The following is a 16,280-nucleotide window of genomic DNA, read 5'->3' on the forward strand; positions in this document are numbered from 1 at the left end:
AGGTGGAGCTGTAGCCGCAGCGACGTGAAAGCAGAAGGCTGTGTCGGATGCCAGGTCGTAGTCTGTGGAAGCTGTGTGAGAATCCAGGTCTGGAGCTGGTTTGGGCCTAGTTGATGGTGGTGGAATATGGCAGTGGAGGCCGCAGGGGATGTCATCATGGTTGACCTTGGAAGCATGGTATTGTCAGTTGGTGGGCAACATGGGTGGAGGTGGATGTGGATGTGGTTGAGCCCCAGGGAGGAGTGGCAGCCTTAGGCGACCAACCCGGAGAGCCTGAGAAGTACACTACATGACCAAAAGTATGTTGGACACTTGCCCCTCAAACATCTCATTCCAAAGTCATGGCCATTAATATGGAGTTGGTCCCCCCTTTGCTGATATAACAGCCTCCACTCTTCTGGGAAGGATTTCCAATAGATGTTGGAACATTGCTGCGGGGACTTGCTTCCATTCAGCCACAAGAGGATTAGTGAGGTCGGGCCCTGTGATTAGGCCTGGATCGCAGTTGGCGTTCCCAATTCATCCCAAAGGTGTTCGATGGGGTTGCTGTCAGGGCTCTGTGCAGGCCAGTCAAGTTCTTCCACGCCGATCTCGACAAACCATTTCTGTATGGACCTCACTTTGTGCACGGAGGCATTGTCATGCTGAAACAGGAAAGGGCCTTTCCCAAACTATTGCCACAGCGTTTGAAGCACAGAATCATCTAGAATGTGATGGTATGCTGTAGCGTTAAGATTCCCCTTCACTGGAACTAAGGGGCCTAGCCCGAACCATGAAAAACAGCCCCAGACCATTATTGGGAGCATGGTATTATCAGGAGGCGGGCAACATGGGTGGAGGTGGATGTGGTTGTAGCCCCAGGGAGGAGTGGCAGCTTTAGGCGACCAACCGGAGAGAGGGAGAAGTACTGTAGTTTAGTGGAATAAAAGTGAGAAGGGAGCAAGATAAGAGAGAAATGAATCATGGCAGGATGGATCTCCATGCCATTACATAGCGATAGGCATTCCTAGATTGTGTGAGTCTAAATAGTATGGTGGCCAATAAAAGGTTAACATTAGCATGATGCGACATCTGTGTTTACACAGGCAGCCCAATTCTGATTATTTTGCCACAAATTGTTTTTTTGATCAATCAGATCAAGTCTTTTGCAGCTAATTTGGCAGAAATCAGAAGTGGGCTGCCTGCCATGTGTGACCTGCCCTTATGTGGATTATGGCTTGGTGAAGAGGAAACATTGGGTAGGCAGGTAGCTTGCTGGTCCGTGATACGAGAGGAACGAGGTATAAACAACCCGGAGGCAGCAACGGACTGAATATAAAACTAAAGCAGGGCTCTCCATCCCAGTTCCTGGCGAGCTACCGTCCTGAAAGTTTTCGCACCAACCCTAATCTAGCACACCTGATTCTAAGAATTAGCTGGTTGATAAACTGAATCAGGTTAGTTACAACTGTAGTTGGATTGAAAAGCTGCAGGAAGGTAGCGCTCCAGGAACAGGGTTGGAGAGCCCTGCTCTAAAGCATGAAACACCAAGAACCAAATGATTTCAACAGCGAGGCTGAGAGGCGAACGGAGTAGTAGAGGTTTGTGAGCAAGACATGATGGGAGCAGGTGTTTTGACAGCCAATATTACAATAACAGGGACTGGATTGGGTGAGTAGAGGTTTGTGAGCAAGACATGATGGGAGCAGGTGTTTTGACAGACAATATTACAATAACAGGGACTGGATTGGGTGAGTAGAGGTTTGTGAGCAAGACATGATGGGAGCAGGTGTTTTGACAGACAATATTACAATAACAGGGACTGGATTGGGTGAGTAGATACACAGCCAATGATTGGCGAAGGGAGGAGTAGAAAATATTTTGATAAGCAGGAGGGGAGGTGTTCTAAATGGTTTGATTGTTGAAAGGTTAAGAGACGTAGATTGTTCCAGGTGTGGTCTTTCCTCCAGATCTTTAGTTACGTTACACATAACAACACTTTGTTCATGCTCAGTAAAGTACATACTGTACCTGTGTGTGCGTCTATTAAACATTTTGTTGCTTGGGGACTGCAGAATAAGTATTCCATATATTTCCTCCAGTAGGCTCTGTGTCGTGTGGTTTTCTCAGTTTCTTTCCAAGCCGTTGTGTGTGTGTGTGTGTGTGTGTGTGTGCGTGCGTGCGTGCGTGCGTGCGTGTGTGTGTGTGTGCGTGTGTGTGCGTGACGCGGAGCATGGATAATGGCGTTCACAGTTCCGTAAACCAATTCGACATGACGTGTATGGGAATAGACTCTGTGTCTCTCTCAGTGTTTCTTCATGTTTCCAACTCGGCATGGCTTCAGCTACGTCTCAGTATCTCAGGAGGACAAGGAGAGGGATTGGACTTCAGATGGGGCTGTGATAGGGAAGGTGCGTGCATGCGTGTGCTTTGTGCACACGTCTGTATGTGTGTGTGTGTGTGTGTGTGTGTGTGTGTGTGTGTGTGTGTGTGTGTGTGTGTGTGTGTGTGTGTGTGTGTGTGTGTGTGTGTGTGTGTGTGTGTGTGTGTGTGTGTGTGTGTGTGTGTGTGTGTTACAAACGAGGCCAACTGAGACACACTGCCAACACTAGGCTCGTTCATGGAAGCCATGATGTAAAAATGACTGTTCGTGTCATGTCACTTACAGTACACAAATATTAAGTGAAGAGACTTTACAAGCTACGCAATGCATTCGTGTAGTATGCTTCCATTGGAACAAAATGACACAACAGCCAACTTGAGCTGTAAGAAACGACATCACTCCAAGGGAGAGGGCTAGCAAAAGATAAGAGGGTCACGCCAAGTACAAGTTCTCTAACAAAGGGAGAATCTATAATTCTCTGAAAAATAAGTACTATTTCTAAATCGATGAGAGGTCCTCTATGATTACAGCTATTGTGAAATGTCAAAGAAAAAGATAATCATCACATCATTTCCCTCCAGACAGACTCATTATCTTGCTCAATTACAACCAATCACACCGAACTGAGAAATGACCTTTGTGTGTGCGCGCGTGTGTGTGTGTGTTTGTGTGTGTGAATTAGTGCTTACGTAGATGATGGCTCGTTAATCTTTTTGCTTCAGGATCCTCACAAAGATGTGTCTGTGTCAGAGTAGAGAGAGGTGGATGTGGGTTTGCAAAAAGGAAATGAAGACTACTACTTCTAAATGTGATGGTTCCAGACAACACTGGTGATATTGTTAGAACTGTTGAGAATTCATGAGATACTGTATATGTTGTTGTTAACAAAATGGTTCTTATATGGCGCTTTTCTAAAACCCAAAGATGCTTTGTTGGTTGTAATGGGTCAGTGGTTGGATGTGAGGTTAGTGTAAAAGTTAAGGTTCCCCTTACAGAAAAAAAACACATCAATTTCAGGTGATGTGAAGTAAATGTGATAGCGTGACATGTAAAACCAGGGGCGCAACTTTGGTTTTGGAAGGGGGGGGGCATAATTTTGATTATCATTTTTTTTTAGTCGGATAAACTTTCCAAACAGCCTACCCAACCGCTCGTAGGCTTCCGCATGGTCCTAAATCACGACGTTGCCTCTTTTTGTATCACATTCCAATGCTAAAACTGGGGGGGGGGGGGGGGGGGGGGGGTGTAATTTCAGATTGTGGGGGGTACCATGTCCACAGGGAAAGTTGCACCCCTGTGTAAAACCAGCGTGATAATATGTTTTCACATGTGAAAATGTTAGCTCAACTTGTGAAAACTTTTATACATTTCACGTGCTTTTTTTGTAAGGGAAGTAATGTAATGGTATGGGGGTTTTAAGGTAGGTGGTACACTGTTCAGAAAAAGTTCAATTATTCAAATGTTCAAATATTGAATCAATGACAATATGATTACATTTGACATGTTCATTTAGTACAGACGTTTCAATATGACCCCACCTGGGTTTTGAACTCATAACCAGTGCCATTTTAGTTATCAGTTAATCATTGATTCTATTCACTTATTTCAGCAATTTGGAGGTTTTCAGAGACATCCTAATGACTCATTTTTGTTTGCGGGGAATCATTTCAAAATGTGAATGCACATGTGAAACTTTATGTGAAATATCATCACATGGGAAGTGTTCCAAAACCACATGATTTTACCTTGGAAAGGTTATGTGATCACTTGTAAAAATCCATGTGAAGTGTTCGGAAAATTTAGCAAAATGTGTGAAAATTTCACATGTGAAATCATGGCCATTTTTTCTGTAAGGGTTAGGTTAGGGGTTAAAAATCACATTTGTAAATTAAACATTTTATTCTTCTGCCCTTTCTAGCATGGGCGTACTTTATGAATCGCAAGGAGAAACGCCACTGATTGCTGCTGAAGGAGGGATGTCATGTGTCACTTTGATTGACAGGTGGTGGAGGGGCCAGCTGGTTAATGTGGATCGTCATCATCATGCATCATCGAATGCATCACCAGGCGCGTTATATAGAGACCTCCCAAAAGCACAGCGCAACCTCTCCTTGAGAAATGTTCTGAACCCTCCAAGGAGAGTAATGGGGAAGGACACACAGGACAGGCACACACAGATACTGTAGAAAAAATATATTGATTCAACGTACAATTGCAAGGTAACCAGCTGCAATTGGATTGGGAGTTGCTCAACATTTGGGCATATGGGCATAACCCAGTGGTGTAAAGTAATTACGTATAAATACTTGAAAGTACGACTTAAGTAGTTTTTTGGGGTATCCATACTTTACTATTTATATTTTTGACAACTTCTACTTCCTTTTACACCATACATTTTCCCTGACACCCAAAAGTACTCATTACATTTTGAATGCTTAGCAGGACAGGAAAATTGTCTAATTCACACAGTTATCAAGAGAACATCCCTGGTCATTTCTACTGCCTCTGATCCAGCGGACTCACTAAACACGTGCTTTGTTTGTTAATGATGTCTGAGTGTTGGAGCATGCCCCTGGCTATCGGTAAATACAAAAAACAAGAAACGTATGCTGTCTGGTTTGCTTTATATAAGAAATGTGAAATTATTTATACATTGATACTTAAGTATATTTAACACCAAATACTTTTACTCAAGCAGAATTTTACTGGGTGGCTTTCGCTTTTACTCGAGTCATTTTCGATTAAGGTATCTTTACTTTTACTCAAGTATGACAATTGGGTACTTTTTTCACCACTGGCTGAACCAAAATACAAGTCAACCTTAGAACGTTTGTTCACTCAACTTTTTGAGGTTGAGGGAACCTACAATTCAATTTGAGAATGTAGTCTACCTTTTTGCATATTTCCCAGTATGCCTTTTGTGTGAAGTGTAGTTACCACCAATGGCTGTATTTGTTAGTGAGAGAGACATGGTTGTTGTATTCAATGGCTTTCAGTCCTGTAGCCTTCACCAAGTAAGTGTCTAAGTCAATATTTTATCTTCAATTAAACACTTTAAACAATACATTACAAATACACACTAACACAGTGGTCTGATACTCCTTGGTTACAGGTCACATCAGGCTTGCAAATCACATAATGCTGGCTTGCAAAGTGACATGTAATTCTTATTGGAATCCAGACAGAATGAGGAGATCCAACAATTGGAACGTTTAATGACCCACAACCTACATTGAGAATGACTGCCAGGATAAGGAAAAGTTCATATTGAGCCGACCTTAATCATATAAACTGGAACAGCCATCTCAATAACGGGTGCAATAAGCCCAACTATTAACATGTTGGATTAGTTTAGAAACATGTATGTTATTTATGTTTGTGTAGCATCAGATTAATCAACCAATCAAATTATATGCAAAAACACAGGTATTGCAACAAACAATTCTGAAAATCAACCTGCGATAATGAATGCTGGGAAATATGATAATGATGGGCGTGTTTTGAGTGATTTTTTAGCAAACATGAATCTGAAATTTTACTCAACAAGCTTATTCAAATTCGTCTCATTTTGAGCAGAGTATGTTGAGTAACAAAATGTAAAACAGTAGCTGAAATGATTGTTCTTTTCAAGTCCTTTCAACTCACAGAATAACGCTGATTAAGCAATTGCTTAAATCGGCTATTTAAAAAAACTTTTTTTTACAGTGCACACTAACATAAACTCTAAAACACACACACTCAAGGTGTTGGGTATCAGAACAGTATATGCTGTGTTACTGTCACAATATAAGAACATCATTGTCAAGCTAATCGCTTTGCTTGACAATGTCATGCTGTCAAAATCATTTACATGTGATGGCAAATTAATAATTTCAGTACGAATAAGAAACACGCTCATGCAACTGTAACATTGGATTTAAATGTCTCCTTACGTGACGCACAGTTTATGTGACACGAGTTAATTCTACAACGACAAGAACATTCTCAAGTACATTTCGGATTGACATTTCTGACAAATTCAGAGTTACATTACAAAAATCTATGAACCAACCGGCGGATGAATGACAGAATCAATCAATCAACTAACCAAGCATCAGAGGAAAATGATTGTTTGGGTCCCGGTCTGTTTTGGTCGAGACAGATCTTTTATGGTTATCTTCTCTGGCAGGAAGTGTTGTTGAGAACAGAAACAGTCTGGCACTTAGGCTAGTGTGACAACATGCTAACATATGTTTGAAATAATCTGTTTTTGACGCGTCGGAGGCACCGAAGGATCCTATCTCTAGCAAGAGTATATCAATTGATGCTTTCTACTTTAGTCTAGTGCCCTTCTGCTGTTGACATTCTTGATGCAAAATACAACAACATATTTAGTGTGAGGCTTTTAGTAGCACTGAAACCATAATGTAAATCAATGTTCAGCGTGAGGGGTGTGGTTGGTTTCTAATTCTATTTTGATCCACAGGGCAATCTGAAATGGTTCCCTATTCCCTATGCAATGCACTACTTTTAGCCAGAACCATTAATAGACCGGTCATAGCACTATGAGGGTTGGCAAATAATAGTGCATATATAAGCAATAGGAAGCCATTTAGGCCTCAGCCGTTAGTTGGCGTTCTTCTTCTGCTGCTCCTGGAAGAAGTCATTGCAGGCTACGGTCAGGGTCGCCACCAGAACCACAAACTCATTGAAGTCCACCTCGTTGTCTTTGTTGGAGTCCAGAACATTCATGATCTTCTCCAGCAGCATGGGATCTTTCTGAGACTGGAAATTAAAAGAAAGAACAATTAATCAATCTATCAAAGATCTATCCACCAATCAATATTTTCAAACCCTGATTAAGTCAATTTGATAATGTAAGGGATGGGGCTGGGAGAATGTAACCACGCTCAAATTCATAGGCACAGCCATTATGCAAGGGTTGAAAGTCAATGAGATCAACATCGTTTTGAGTCTATAAAGTCTTTACAAAGATATAGGCATATCTCATAAATGAAACAACCATTGAACAGCTGCAAATCTTCCAGACTGTAACTCTAGTGTTCTGTTCCCCTGGGCTTATTCCAGTTGACGTCAGGACACGCACAGGTCTCTGACTTACTCTACTACACCACACAGCACTATCAGGAAATGGACCGTCCTGAATCCTGATAGGTCTTATATCGCCTATTGACCGGTCTGGATTCAGCTGCCTGGCCAATAAATAAGTTCCCCCCGGACAACAGACTGCAATTAGGCCCTGTGTCAATCTCCCAGCATGAGATCTGAGATGGAGATCTGAGGAGAGACGCCTCAGGCTCTGAGTCATTGGATTCATGGTGCTGAAGTCCCATCCAGGATATTAGAAGGATAGGATATTACCACCTAAGGCACTGACTGGCACAGCACCTCACCACACAGCCAATGTCCACTGGAAGCTAGTGTGACAGTGGTAATAATCAATGACACATGAGCTGAGACCTATCAGAGGTAGGTGTGTGTGTGTGTGTGTGTGTGTGTGTGTGTGTGTGTGTTTGCCCGTATGTGTGAGTTGGTGACCGTTGGATGGCTTCTTTCAGTCAAGCCAAGCCAGTCTGGGATACAGAGCCCTGTGGTGACTTCAGGCTGTGGTGATATGGAGCTAATGGAGGTATGTAACACACACAAACACACACACACACACACACACACAAACACACAGCTCAGGGGGCCATATCCTGATTTGATAGTTTGATTGGATATGTGCAAATCTTCATTGACATTTACTTGAAAAGTTACTTTTTGGCCCAAGTTAACAACGTTGGATCTAATTCAACAGTAAGCAGTATCTATCGCCTCAGCATACAGTGTGATTGATCAATGACAGAATTACTCAGTGATAGGTTATGAATCTTAAATGTTTTAATCACTAATTAGCTCAATGTTGACCCTAGGATATGAAGCTACAGTATGAGTCTGCATCCCACATGGCCACATATTCACTACATAGTGCATTACTTGTGACAAGGAGTTTATCGGCAATAGGATTACTTTTGACAAGTAGTTTTTTGGGACCTGGAATACTTTTGACAATTAGTTTATAGGGACTAGGATTACTTTTGAAAATTAGTTTATAGGGACTAGGAATACTTTTGACAAGTAGTTTATAGGGACTAGGAATACGTTTAACAAATAGTTTATTGGGACTTGGATTACTTTTGACAAGTACTAGGAATAGGGACTAGGAATACTTTTGTGACGCGTCCTAAATGTGTGCAAGACTGGTACCAGGACACCGTCTCTATACTTGTCAGAGGTACGTCAGTGGATGGAGATTAGTGACATCAGAAGGGAGTAGTCTAAGTCTAGATTTGGAGGTGATGTGGGCCACTGCTGATGATGCGTAGACACCTGAGACTTCCTTCTATCAGAGTGAGGGAGGAGATGTAGTGAGAAAACACGAGGGAATAGAGGGGGAGAGGAAAATCGAAGGAAGAGAGATTTGTCTCTTCAACCCCTCACTCACAGAGGGCAGTGGAGAGTAACAAAATAATGAAGTTATACTCAATTTAACCAGGACTCAAAACTTCACAGCAAGGAAACTAATCCAGCATAATGTAGAAGGAGAATATCAAATAATTGCCCTATGCATTAGTGTTTCTTTCTTGCTTTCCTTTTTGGACAAGTGGATAACTCTACCATTCTCTTAATCAACTGTGTTCTAGTTGTATGCTTTCTGTAGATGTAAGACTAGGATCTTAATACAAGCCAGGAAAATATTCCTGCAGCAACAGAAAATGTGAATTATTATGTGGATTATAATTCATGGATACATTTATTAGGGGTTGATACATTTTCCGTTAGGGCAACTCAAGTCTGACATTTTAAAGTGGAAATGACAAACTTTAGAAACCTTTTTAAACCTTGAATACACTACAAGTTTGCATTTCCTGCTGTGCAGGAAAATTCTCGGCGACAAAAGAGTGATCAAATTGTAGCCACTGAGGTATATTGAAGAACATAAAAACGAAATTGCCACTCTTCACATCTTTGAGAATCATGTACATTGTGTGTCGTAGGCCTAGGTCTAAAATTAGAACAAAATTAACATAACAGACAACATGAATTTGTACAACAACGAGTTGAGTGAGTGTGTTTTTTTAAACACTGGACATTTGCAAATTCAATATGCACTTAGTTGTCTTGTTCATCTTTCAAGTCTCAATGGGTAATCAAGTAGGATTAAGAAGCCCCCGAACATATCCACGAGTCTGCATAATCCTCACTGTTGATCACCATGAAATCAACGGAAGGAAAGAAAACAAGTTGAAAAGTTCACGCTCCACTAAACCAAAGCATTTCCAATAATGAACATGTTGTCGACGTAACGACAGCCGGACGTGTTGTTATTATTTCATCTAAATACGTGGGTTCCACTACTCCAACTGTCACAAGGATGTCTCTAATTCAAGACAACATATTACTTCAGGTTCAGCACACAGCTAATGTGCTACATCTATTCAAAAACATGTCACTGTTTGAGGAGGAGAGGGCAATACCTTGTGACACTTTTTACTACGTGGTGCCAAGTGAAAACAGCTGAACACGAATAGAACTTACACAGTCGTTTTCCTTTTTCCTGTTCACGTTTTACAGTTTCACAAAAACAACAGTGTGTCACGCCCTGGCCTTAGTTATCTTTGTTTTCTGTATTATTTTAGTTAGGTCAGGGTGTGACATGGGGGATGTTTGTGTGTGTTTGTCTCGTCTTGGGTGGTTGAATTGTCTAGGTTTTTTTTGTAGAGTTCATGGGATTGTGTTCAGTGTAGGTGTTTAGGAAAGTCTATGGTTGCCTAGATTCGTTCTCAATTAGAGACAGCTGTCTCTCGTTGTCTCTGATTGGGAGCCATATTTAAGGCAGCCATAGTCATTAGGTAGGTTGTGGGATATTGTCTAGGTGTATTGTTTAGTGTCAGCACATTTTGTTTGTATAGCGTCACGTTCGGCGTTTTTTTGTTAGTTTGTAAAAGTGGTTGTTTCGTCTTCATTAAAAAAGAGAAGATTTATTGCTATCACGCTGCGCCTTGGTCCTCTCTTTCACCATACGACGATCGTGACACAGTGAAATAGTGTCATAAGAGGACATTTCTTCCTAGGCCCATTCATGTAAGGTCCTCAGAAATATACCGATTATGGGCCTTTCAACTGTTAAACCTGGTCAAGTGAAGAGAATATCAAAATACTGTAAAACTATATTGAAAATGATGGATATTGGACATCTTCTTCACCGTGTGGAAGACAGTGAGTTTACTGTTCAATAGTTGTTTCAGCTCTCCCGTGTTGAGCTTGTATTTGTCTCCGTCGCTCCCGGAGTAGGTGTAGAAAACTGTTCTAGTGTAAGCGCGTCCAGAGCACCTTCACGTCGGCCTGGCTTGAGGGTGATAAGTAGTACTTTAAAGTATTTTTACTTAAGTTCTTTACACCACTGTAAATACTGTATATATGATGGTGTATATAGACAGTATAGACAGTATATGAATAGAAAAGGTGTGTACAGCATTAGTTATATAGGATGAACCTTGACTAGAATACAGTATTTACACTGAGTGTACAAAACATTAGGAACACCTTCATAATATTGAGTTGCAACCCCTTTTGCCTTCAGAACAGCCTCCATTCATCAGGGCATGGACTCTACAAGGTGTCCAACTCGTTCCACAGGGATACTGGCCCATGTTGACTCCAATGTTTTCCATAGTTGTGTCAAGTTGGCTCGATGTCCTTTGGGTGGCGGACCATTCTTGATTCACACAGGAAACTGTTGAGCGTGAAAAACCCAGCAGTGGTGCAGTTTTTGACACAATCAAACTGGTGCGCCTGGCACCTACTACCATACCAACCTTTTTCAAAGGCACTTACATATTTTGTCTGCCCCATTCACCCTCTGAATGGCACACATACTGTATATAATCCATGTCTGAATTGTCTCAAGGCTTTAACATCCTTATTTAAACTGTCTCCTCCCCTTCATCTACACTGATTGAAGTTAATTCAACAAGTGACATCAATAAGGGATCATAGCTTTCACCTAGAGTCACCTGGCAAGTCTATGTCATGGAAAGAGTTTTGTACACTCAGTGTACATATGAAGTGGGTAAGACAGTATGTAAACATTATTAAAGTAACCAGTGTTCAATGACTATGCACATAGGGCAGCAGTCTATAAGGTGCAGGGTAGAGTACCGGCTAGTAACAGTGACTAAGTTTAGGGCAGGGCACTGGGTGGAGGCTGGCTGGTGGTGACTATTTAACAGTCTCTCTGTCCCAGCTTTGATGCACCTGTACTGTTTCCACCTTCTAGAAGGTAGCGGGGTGAACAGGCCATGACTCGGGTTGCTGAGGTCCTTGATTGTCTTCTTGGCCTTCCTGTGACACCGGCTGCTGTAGATGCCCAGTGTGCTCCCGGTGATGCGTTGGGCTGCTTGCACCACCCTCTGGAGAGCCCTGCAGATGCAGATGGTGAAATGACCGTATCAGGAGGTGATACAACCCGACAGGATGCGCTCTGTAGAAGTTTGTCTTTTTATTTATTTATATTTTACCTTTATTTAACTAGGCGAGTCAAGATGTTGCCTACCTTCACCACCTGGGGTCGGCCCGTCAAGAAGTCCAGGACCCAGTTGCACAGGGCGGGGTTCACACCCAGGGCTCCGAGCTAAGCATGAGTTTGGAGTTGAAGGCTGAGCTGATGTCGATGAGTAGCATTTCTTACATCGGTATTCCTTTTGTCCAGATGGGATAGGGCAGTGTGCAGTGCGATGGCGATTGCGTCATCCATTCACGCTTTCAGTTTTGTGCAAATGCTATCATCTATCCACGGATTTTGGTTTGGAGAAGTTCTAATCGTCACAGTGGGAACAACATCCTCTATGCACTTCCTGATGTACTCAGCCACCTAGACAGTGTATACATCAATACTCTAAAATGTCATAATTAAAGGATATATGTAAACCTAACCGGATTACTCTCGCATTGGATCGAGACGAATGAGTCACCGCCACAATTTAAATGACGATATTCTGTAAATTATTCTGTAGATTACACCGGCAAACGGTTTTGTTGTTGCTCGATTTTTGTCCCTAAGATGTCTTTCGAACAGCTAACGGCAAGGCAACAGTTTACAGTGACATCAGTTCACATTGAATTTGATTTCCCAACAATATGCTCCGCACATCAACTTGTTATAATATTAGACAGAAAAACAAAGAACTTCACATACAGTTTCAGGTATTCATGAAAAACTATACATTAGGGGGATTTTCCGTTGCAGCCCTCAGAAGGGAGTTTGTGTCCACAAAACGAAACGTTTTGGAATCAACATTCCAATAAAGTAAGTGTAAAACTTCAGAAACTACCTTCTCTGCTCCAGAGCAGAACCGTCTTTCGTGCAATGATACTTGACTGCCCTCTAGCGTTCTCAGAGAGCCTGTGCAGTCAACATGTGTTTCATGACGCTATAATGCTCCATGACCATCGCAAAACCCTGGATCAGAATTCATTACCTTATTTGGTTCATTTAGATAATATAATAATATAAAGCCTCCTTTGAGTTAGAGAGTGATCACTTGAGCTCCACCATAGAAACCATCTCTGTGGCCCGCTCCACTTGCCTCCTTTCACTTCTAACCATCAGACCTTATTCTAACCAGCATGATGCAAGACGAACCACACAAAAACACAAGTCTAATGCAGCATGAATAATCTGGAGCCTTTGAACTCAAAGTCACTTTTGACAGCTTTCTATGATTTATTACTGTTGACCTCCAACAACAAGTCCATAAGAGAAAGAGAGAAGAGAGAGAGAGGAAGAGAGGAGAGGGAGAGAGGAAGAGAGGGAGAGGGAGAGAGGAGAGGGAGAGAGAAAGAAAGAAAGATAAGAAAACATATTTTTTTTAAGTTGTTTTTAATTAATAATCAACTGTTTTAACCAAAATTATCAAATTTGACAGTTCACAAGTTTCTGCATTAATACATGAGCGCCAACGTTTGGCTTTGACCACAGTGTATTGTTTCTCCTCAAAGCCAGTAAAGAAAACACACTTGACTTTGTCTTTGTCACTTCTGAACAGCGGGAGGCAGCTCTCTCAGATCTGGGTCAGAAATGTGGGAGGGGGGGGGGGGGGGGGGGGAGAGGAGGTGGCGCCTCGATCTACATAAGAGGCTAAGATCGACCGCCAACCTAATTTGGCACTACGGCACCAGATTATTTGCCTTTTGCAGAAAAACAAACATTACATTACAGCTGGAAGTATCTTTGCCATTCTTGTGGAGTCTGTTGCAACCAACCCAGATATAAATGAATCCTCTGAGACTATTAGACTTTAGTTGGGACACAATGAGTGCAGGCGGTTTGTTCAGCGGTGTGTCTCTCCCCTGGATGTCTCACCTGACCGTGGCAAACCTGACCCTGACCCTGAGTCTGGGGCTCCCGGAGCAGTCCGTCCTCCAGCCGGCGTGGGACTACCTCCTGCAGCACCACCAGGCTGAGCTGCGGAGCCCTCTGTTTCCTGTAGTCATCTCTGTCTCTACCTACCTTCTTCTGGTGACCCTCTACACCCTGCTAGACCTCCTGGCCCCCAGCTGGCCAGCCCTCAACAGCTACAAGCTCCACCCAGACAGACCTGTCACCTGGGACAACATCTGGACCACCCTGTATCTCACAGCCTACAACCACCTGGTCTATATCTTCCCTGCTGCTGTGGGCCAGTGGCTGTGGAGGCCTCCTATCCCGCTCCCCCGTGACGCACCCACTCTAATGAGCTTCCTCCTGGGCATCCTGGGGTGCATGGTGGTCTTTGACTTCCAGTTCTACCTTTGGCATCTTCTACACCACAGAGTCCCATGGCTGTACCGTACCTTCCATGCCATGCACCACCAGTACCTTCAGCCCTTCAGCCTGGTTACCCAGTATGTGTCCGCCTGGGAGCTGATCAGCTCGGGCTTCTGGACCACTGTGGACCCCCTCCTGCTGCAGTGCCACTGCCTGACCGCTTGGGGCTTCATGGTGTTCACCATATGTGTGTCCACTGAGGACCACTGTGGCTACGACTTCCCTTGGTCGCTGCACCGCCTGGTGCCCTTCGGCCTGTGGGGCGGACCCCCCAAACACGACGCTCACCACCGGATGCCCGGGACAAACTTTGCCCCGTTCTTCTCCCACTGGGACTGGCTGGGGGGGACTAACATGGTGCCCACCCCCTCCAAAGAGAAATATGTTGAGGAAGGTCTGAAAGGAAAGAAGGATAAAGGAGCTTGAGTGTTGCTTTTTTTCTCTCCTCCCTCTCTTCCTTGACCGCTTTTTGTGTGTATTTCATCCAATCTTTCTCCCTTCCTTACTCCATCTCTCCTGTCCACCTCTCTCTCGCTCTTCCCTCTTTTCCATCTTTCTTTGTGTTCATGAAATGTAATGACTTTACACTAACTGCGCTCTGTAGCGCTCTATCAGATCTCTGGTTTTGTATGATATTGATTTGTTTGGGATTAATCTGTGTTTTTTTTTTCATTGGTTTCCATGGCATTCTCAGGTCAGACTTCCCCGCATTTGAAATGTGTGTTATATTAATACCGCTAAAAATCCATGCTGAATAGAGTTTTATATTTTTGCTAAGTTGTTTGCTATTGTTTCATTTTCCTATTTTTCTCTGTTTTGAACTCTTTTTGAATAATTTCTTTGGGGGTAAATCCTATGACATACTGTATGGATAACCTGATATAGCATAACTGTCTGTTGGTAGATGAGAGACATGTAAACATAAGACTGCACAAATGTTTTATAGGTATTTTAATAACTCATGTAGTATTTTTGGAAAATGTGTGTTTTGTTGAAATAACACAGTTGAAGAATTGCAGCACAGCAATTCAAGCAGGGTAACACAAGGGAAATGCGCGCGCGTGCGCACACACACACACACAAACACACCAGAAAGCTGAATGGCAGTCTTTTAGCGGTGTCCAGTGTGCCGCCAGAGCGATGCGTGGGGCCAATACTAATTTATCATCCTCTCTTTCAGACGCTGTCAATAATCTCTTTGGCAGAGACCTCTACACTGCCCCTCCCACGTCAAAACACCTTCCTTGTGATCCATGATCTTCAGCCTCGGGCCTAAACAAAAACCAAACACAACCATTTCTCTTTTCAAGCATGTCGTTGGCAGAGCATCAAGAATACTTGGTATTCCTAGAGAGTGTGCTTTGTGTTCTAATAGATTATTAATATGGGAAACTGCAGAATATCTGTACTGTTGATGATGATTGGAGCAGAGGGTCGGTGAAGAGTTAGAGAGCAGGGTGAAATGTCAGCTGTGTTTTAATCAGATTGTCAAACTATTGTTGGGAAAGTGTCTACAATTTTGGAAATATTAAAGAAATATGAATGTTGATTGCCATTTAAAAGTCATCCTCCGCTGTGAGATGGAATCCTTTCATCCTTTTCATTCGTTCTGTGTGCATTAACTATCGTTCGCCCAAAAGGGCCCCTCTTGGATTTTCATTCCATTAATTGACGCCGGCACAGCCGATGTGTGCTCTATCTACACGTTAATTATCCTCGCTTGTGTCACAGTTTTGAAACCCATTGAACTTAACTTTCATATCGTTGAGAAATTATTTTATAAAAACAAAAGGTACAATTACTATGAACTTTTTTGACACGATTCCAACGAGGCCATATGTTACAGCTTGTTTACAGAAGCGAGAGAAGCCAACCTGTTTTAATTAGCAATCTAGTGTCTCTGAACACCTGTGTGAAACAGAAAAATATTTCCAGTAAAGTGTTGTGACTGAAAAATACTGTTGGCTGCAACTGTGTACAAACCAGGGGCGCAACTTTGGTTTTAGTGAGGGGGACATAACTCTTTTTATAAATGTTTTTATATATTTTTTATCCAGTCGGATCCAACAC

General features: G+C 42.6%; 1 protein-coding gene and 1 pseudogene across 2 annotated transcripts; one reads left to right on the forward strand and one right to left on the reverse strand.

Annotated features, from left to right (window-relative positions):
- Positions 1 to 6,781: 6,781 nt before the first annotated feature.
- On the reverse strand, positions 6,782 to 12,085 carry LOC129863252 (protein S100-A1-like; annotated as a pseudogene).
- A 1,443-nt stretch (positions 12,086 to 13,528) lies between these two features.
- Positions 13,529 to 15,776, forward strand: LOC129863813 (cholesterol 25-hydroxylase-like protein 2). 2 transcript variants are annotated; one of them, XR_008761020.1, is made up of 2 exons: positions 13,529 to 14,904; positions 15,391 to 15,476. XR_008761020.1 is itself a non-coding variant. In XM_055936092.1 (2 exons), exons 1-2 carry the CDS (start codon positions 13,677 to 13,679, stop codon positions 15,465 to 15,467), a joined length of 1,005 nt encoding a protein of 334 aa, XP_055792067.1. In that variant the 5' UTR covers positions 13,529 to 13,676; the 3' UTR covers positions 15,468 to 15,776. The 2 variants fall into 2 exon arrangements, 1 of the variants encoding a protein (XP_055792067.1); XM_055936092.1 differs by having other exon boundaries at positions 13,529 to 14,604; positions 15,391 to 15,776.
- The last annotated feature ends 504 nt before the right edge of the window (positions 15,777 to 16,280 follow it).

Source organism: Salvelinus fontinalis, chromosome 10 (assembly GCF_029448725.1).
Source record: "Salvelinus fontinalis isolate EN_2023a chromosome 10, ASM2944872v1, whole genome shotgun sequence".
In the NCBI taxonomy this organism is placed as follows: Eukaryota; Metazoa; Chordata; class Actinopteri; order Salmoniformes; family Salmonidae; genus Salvelinus; species Salvelinus fontinalis.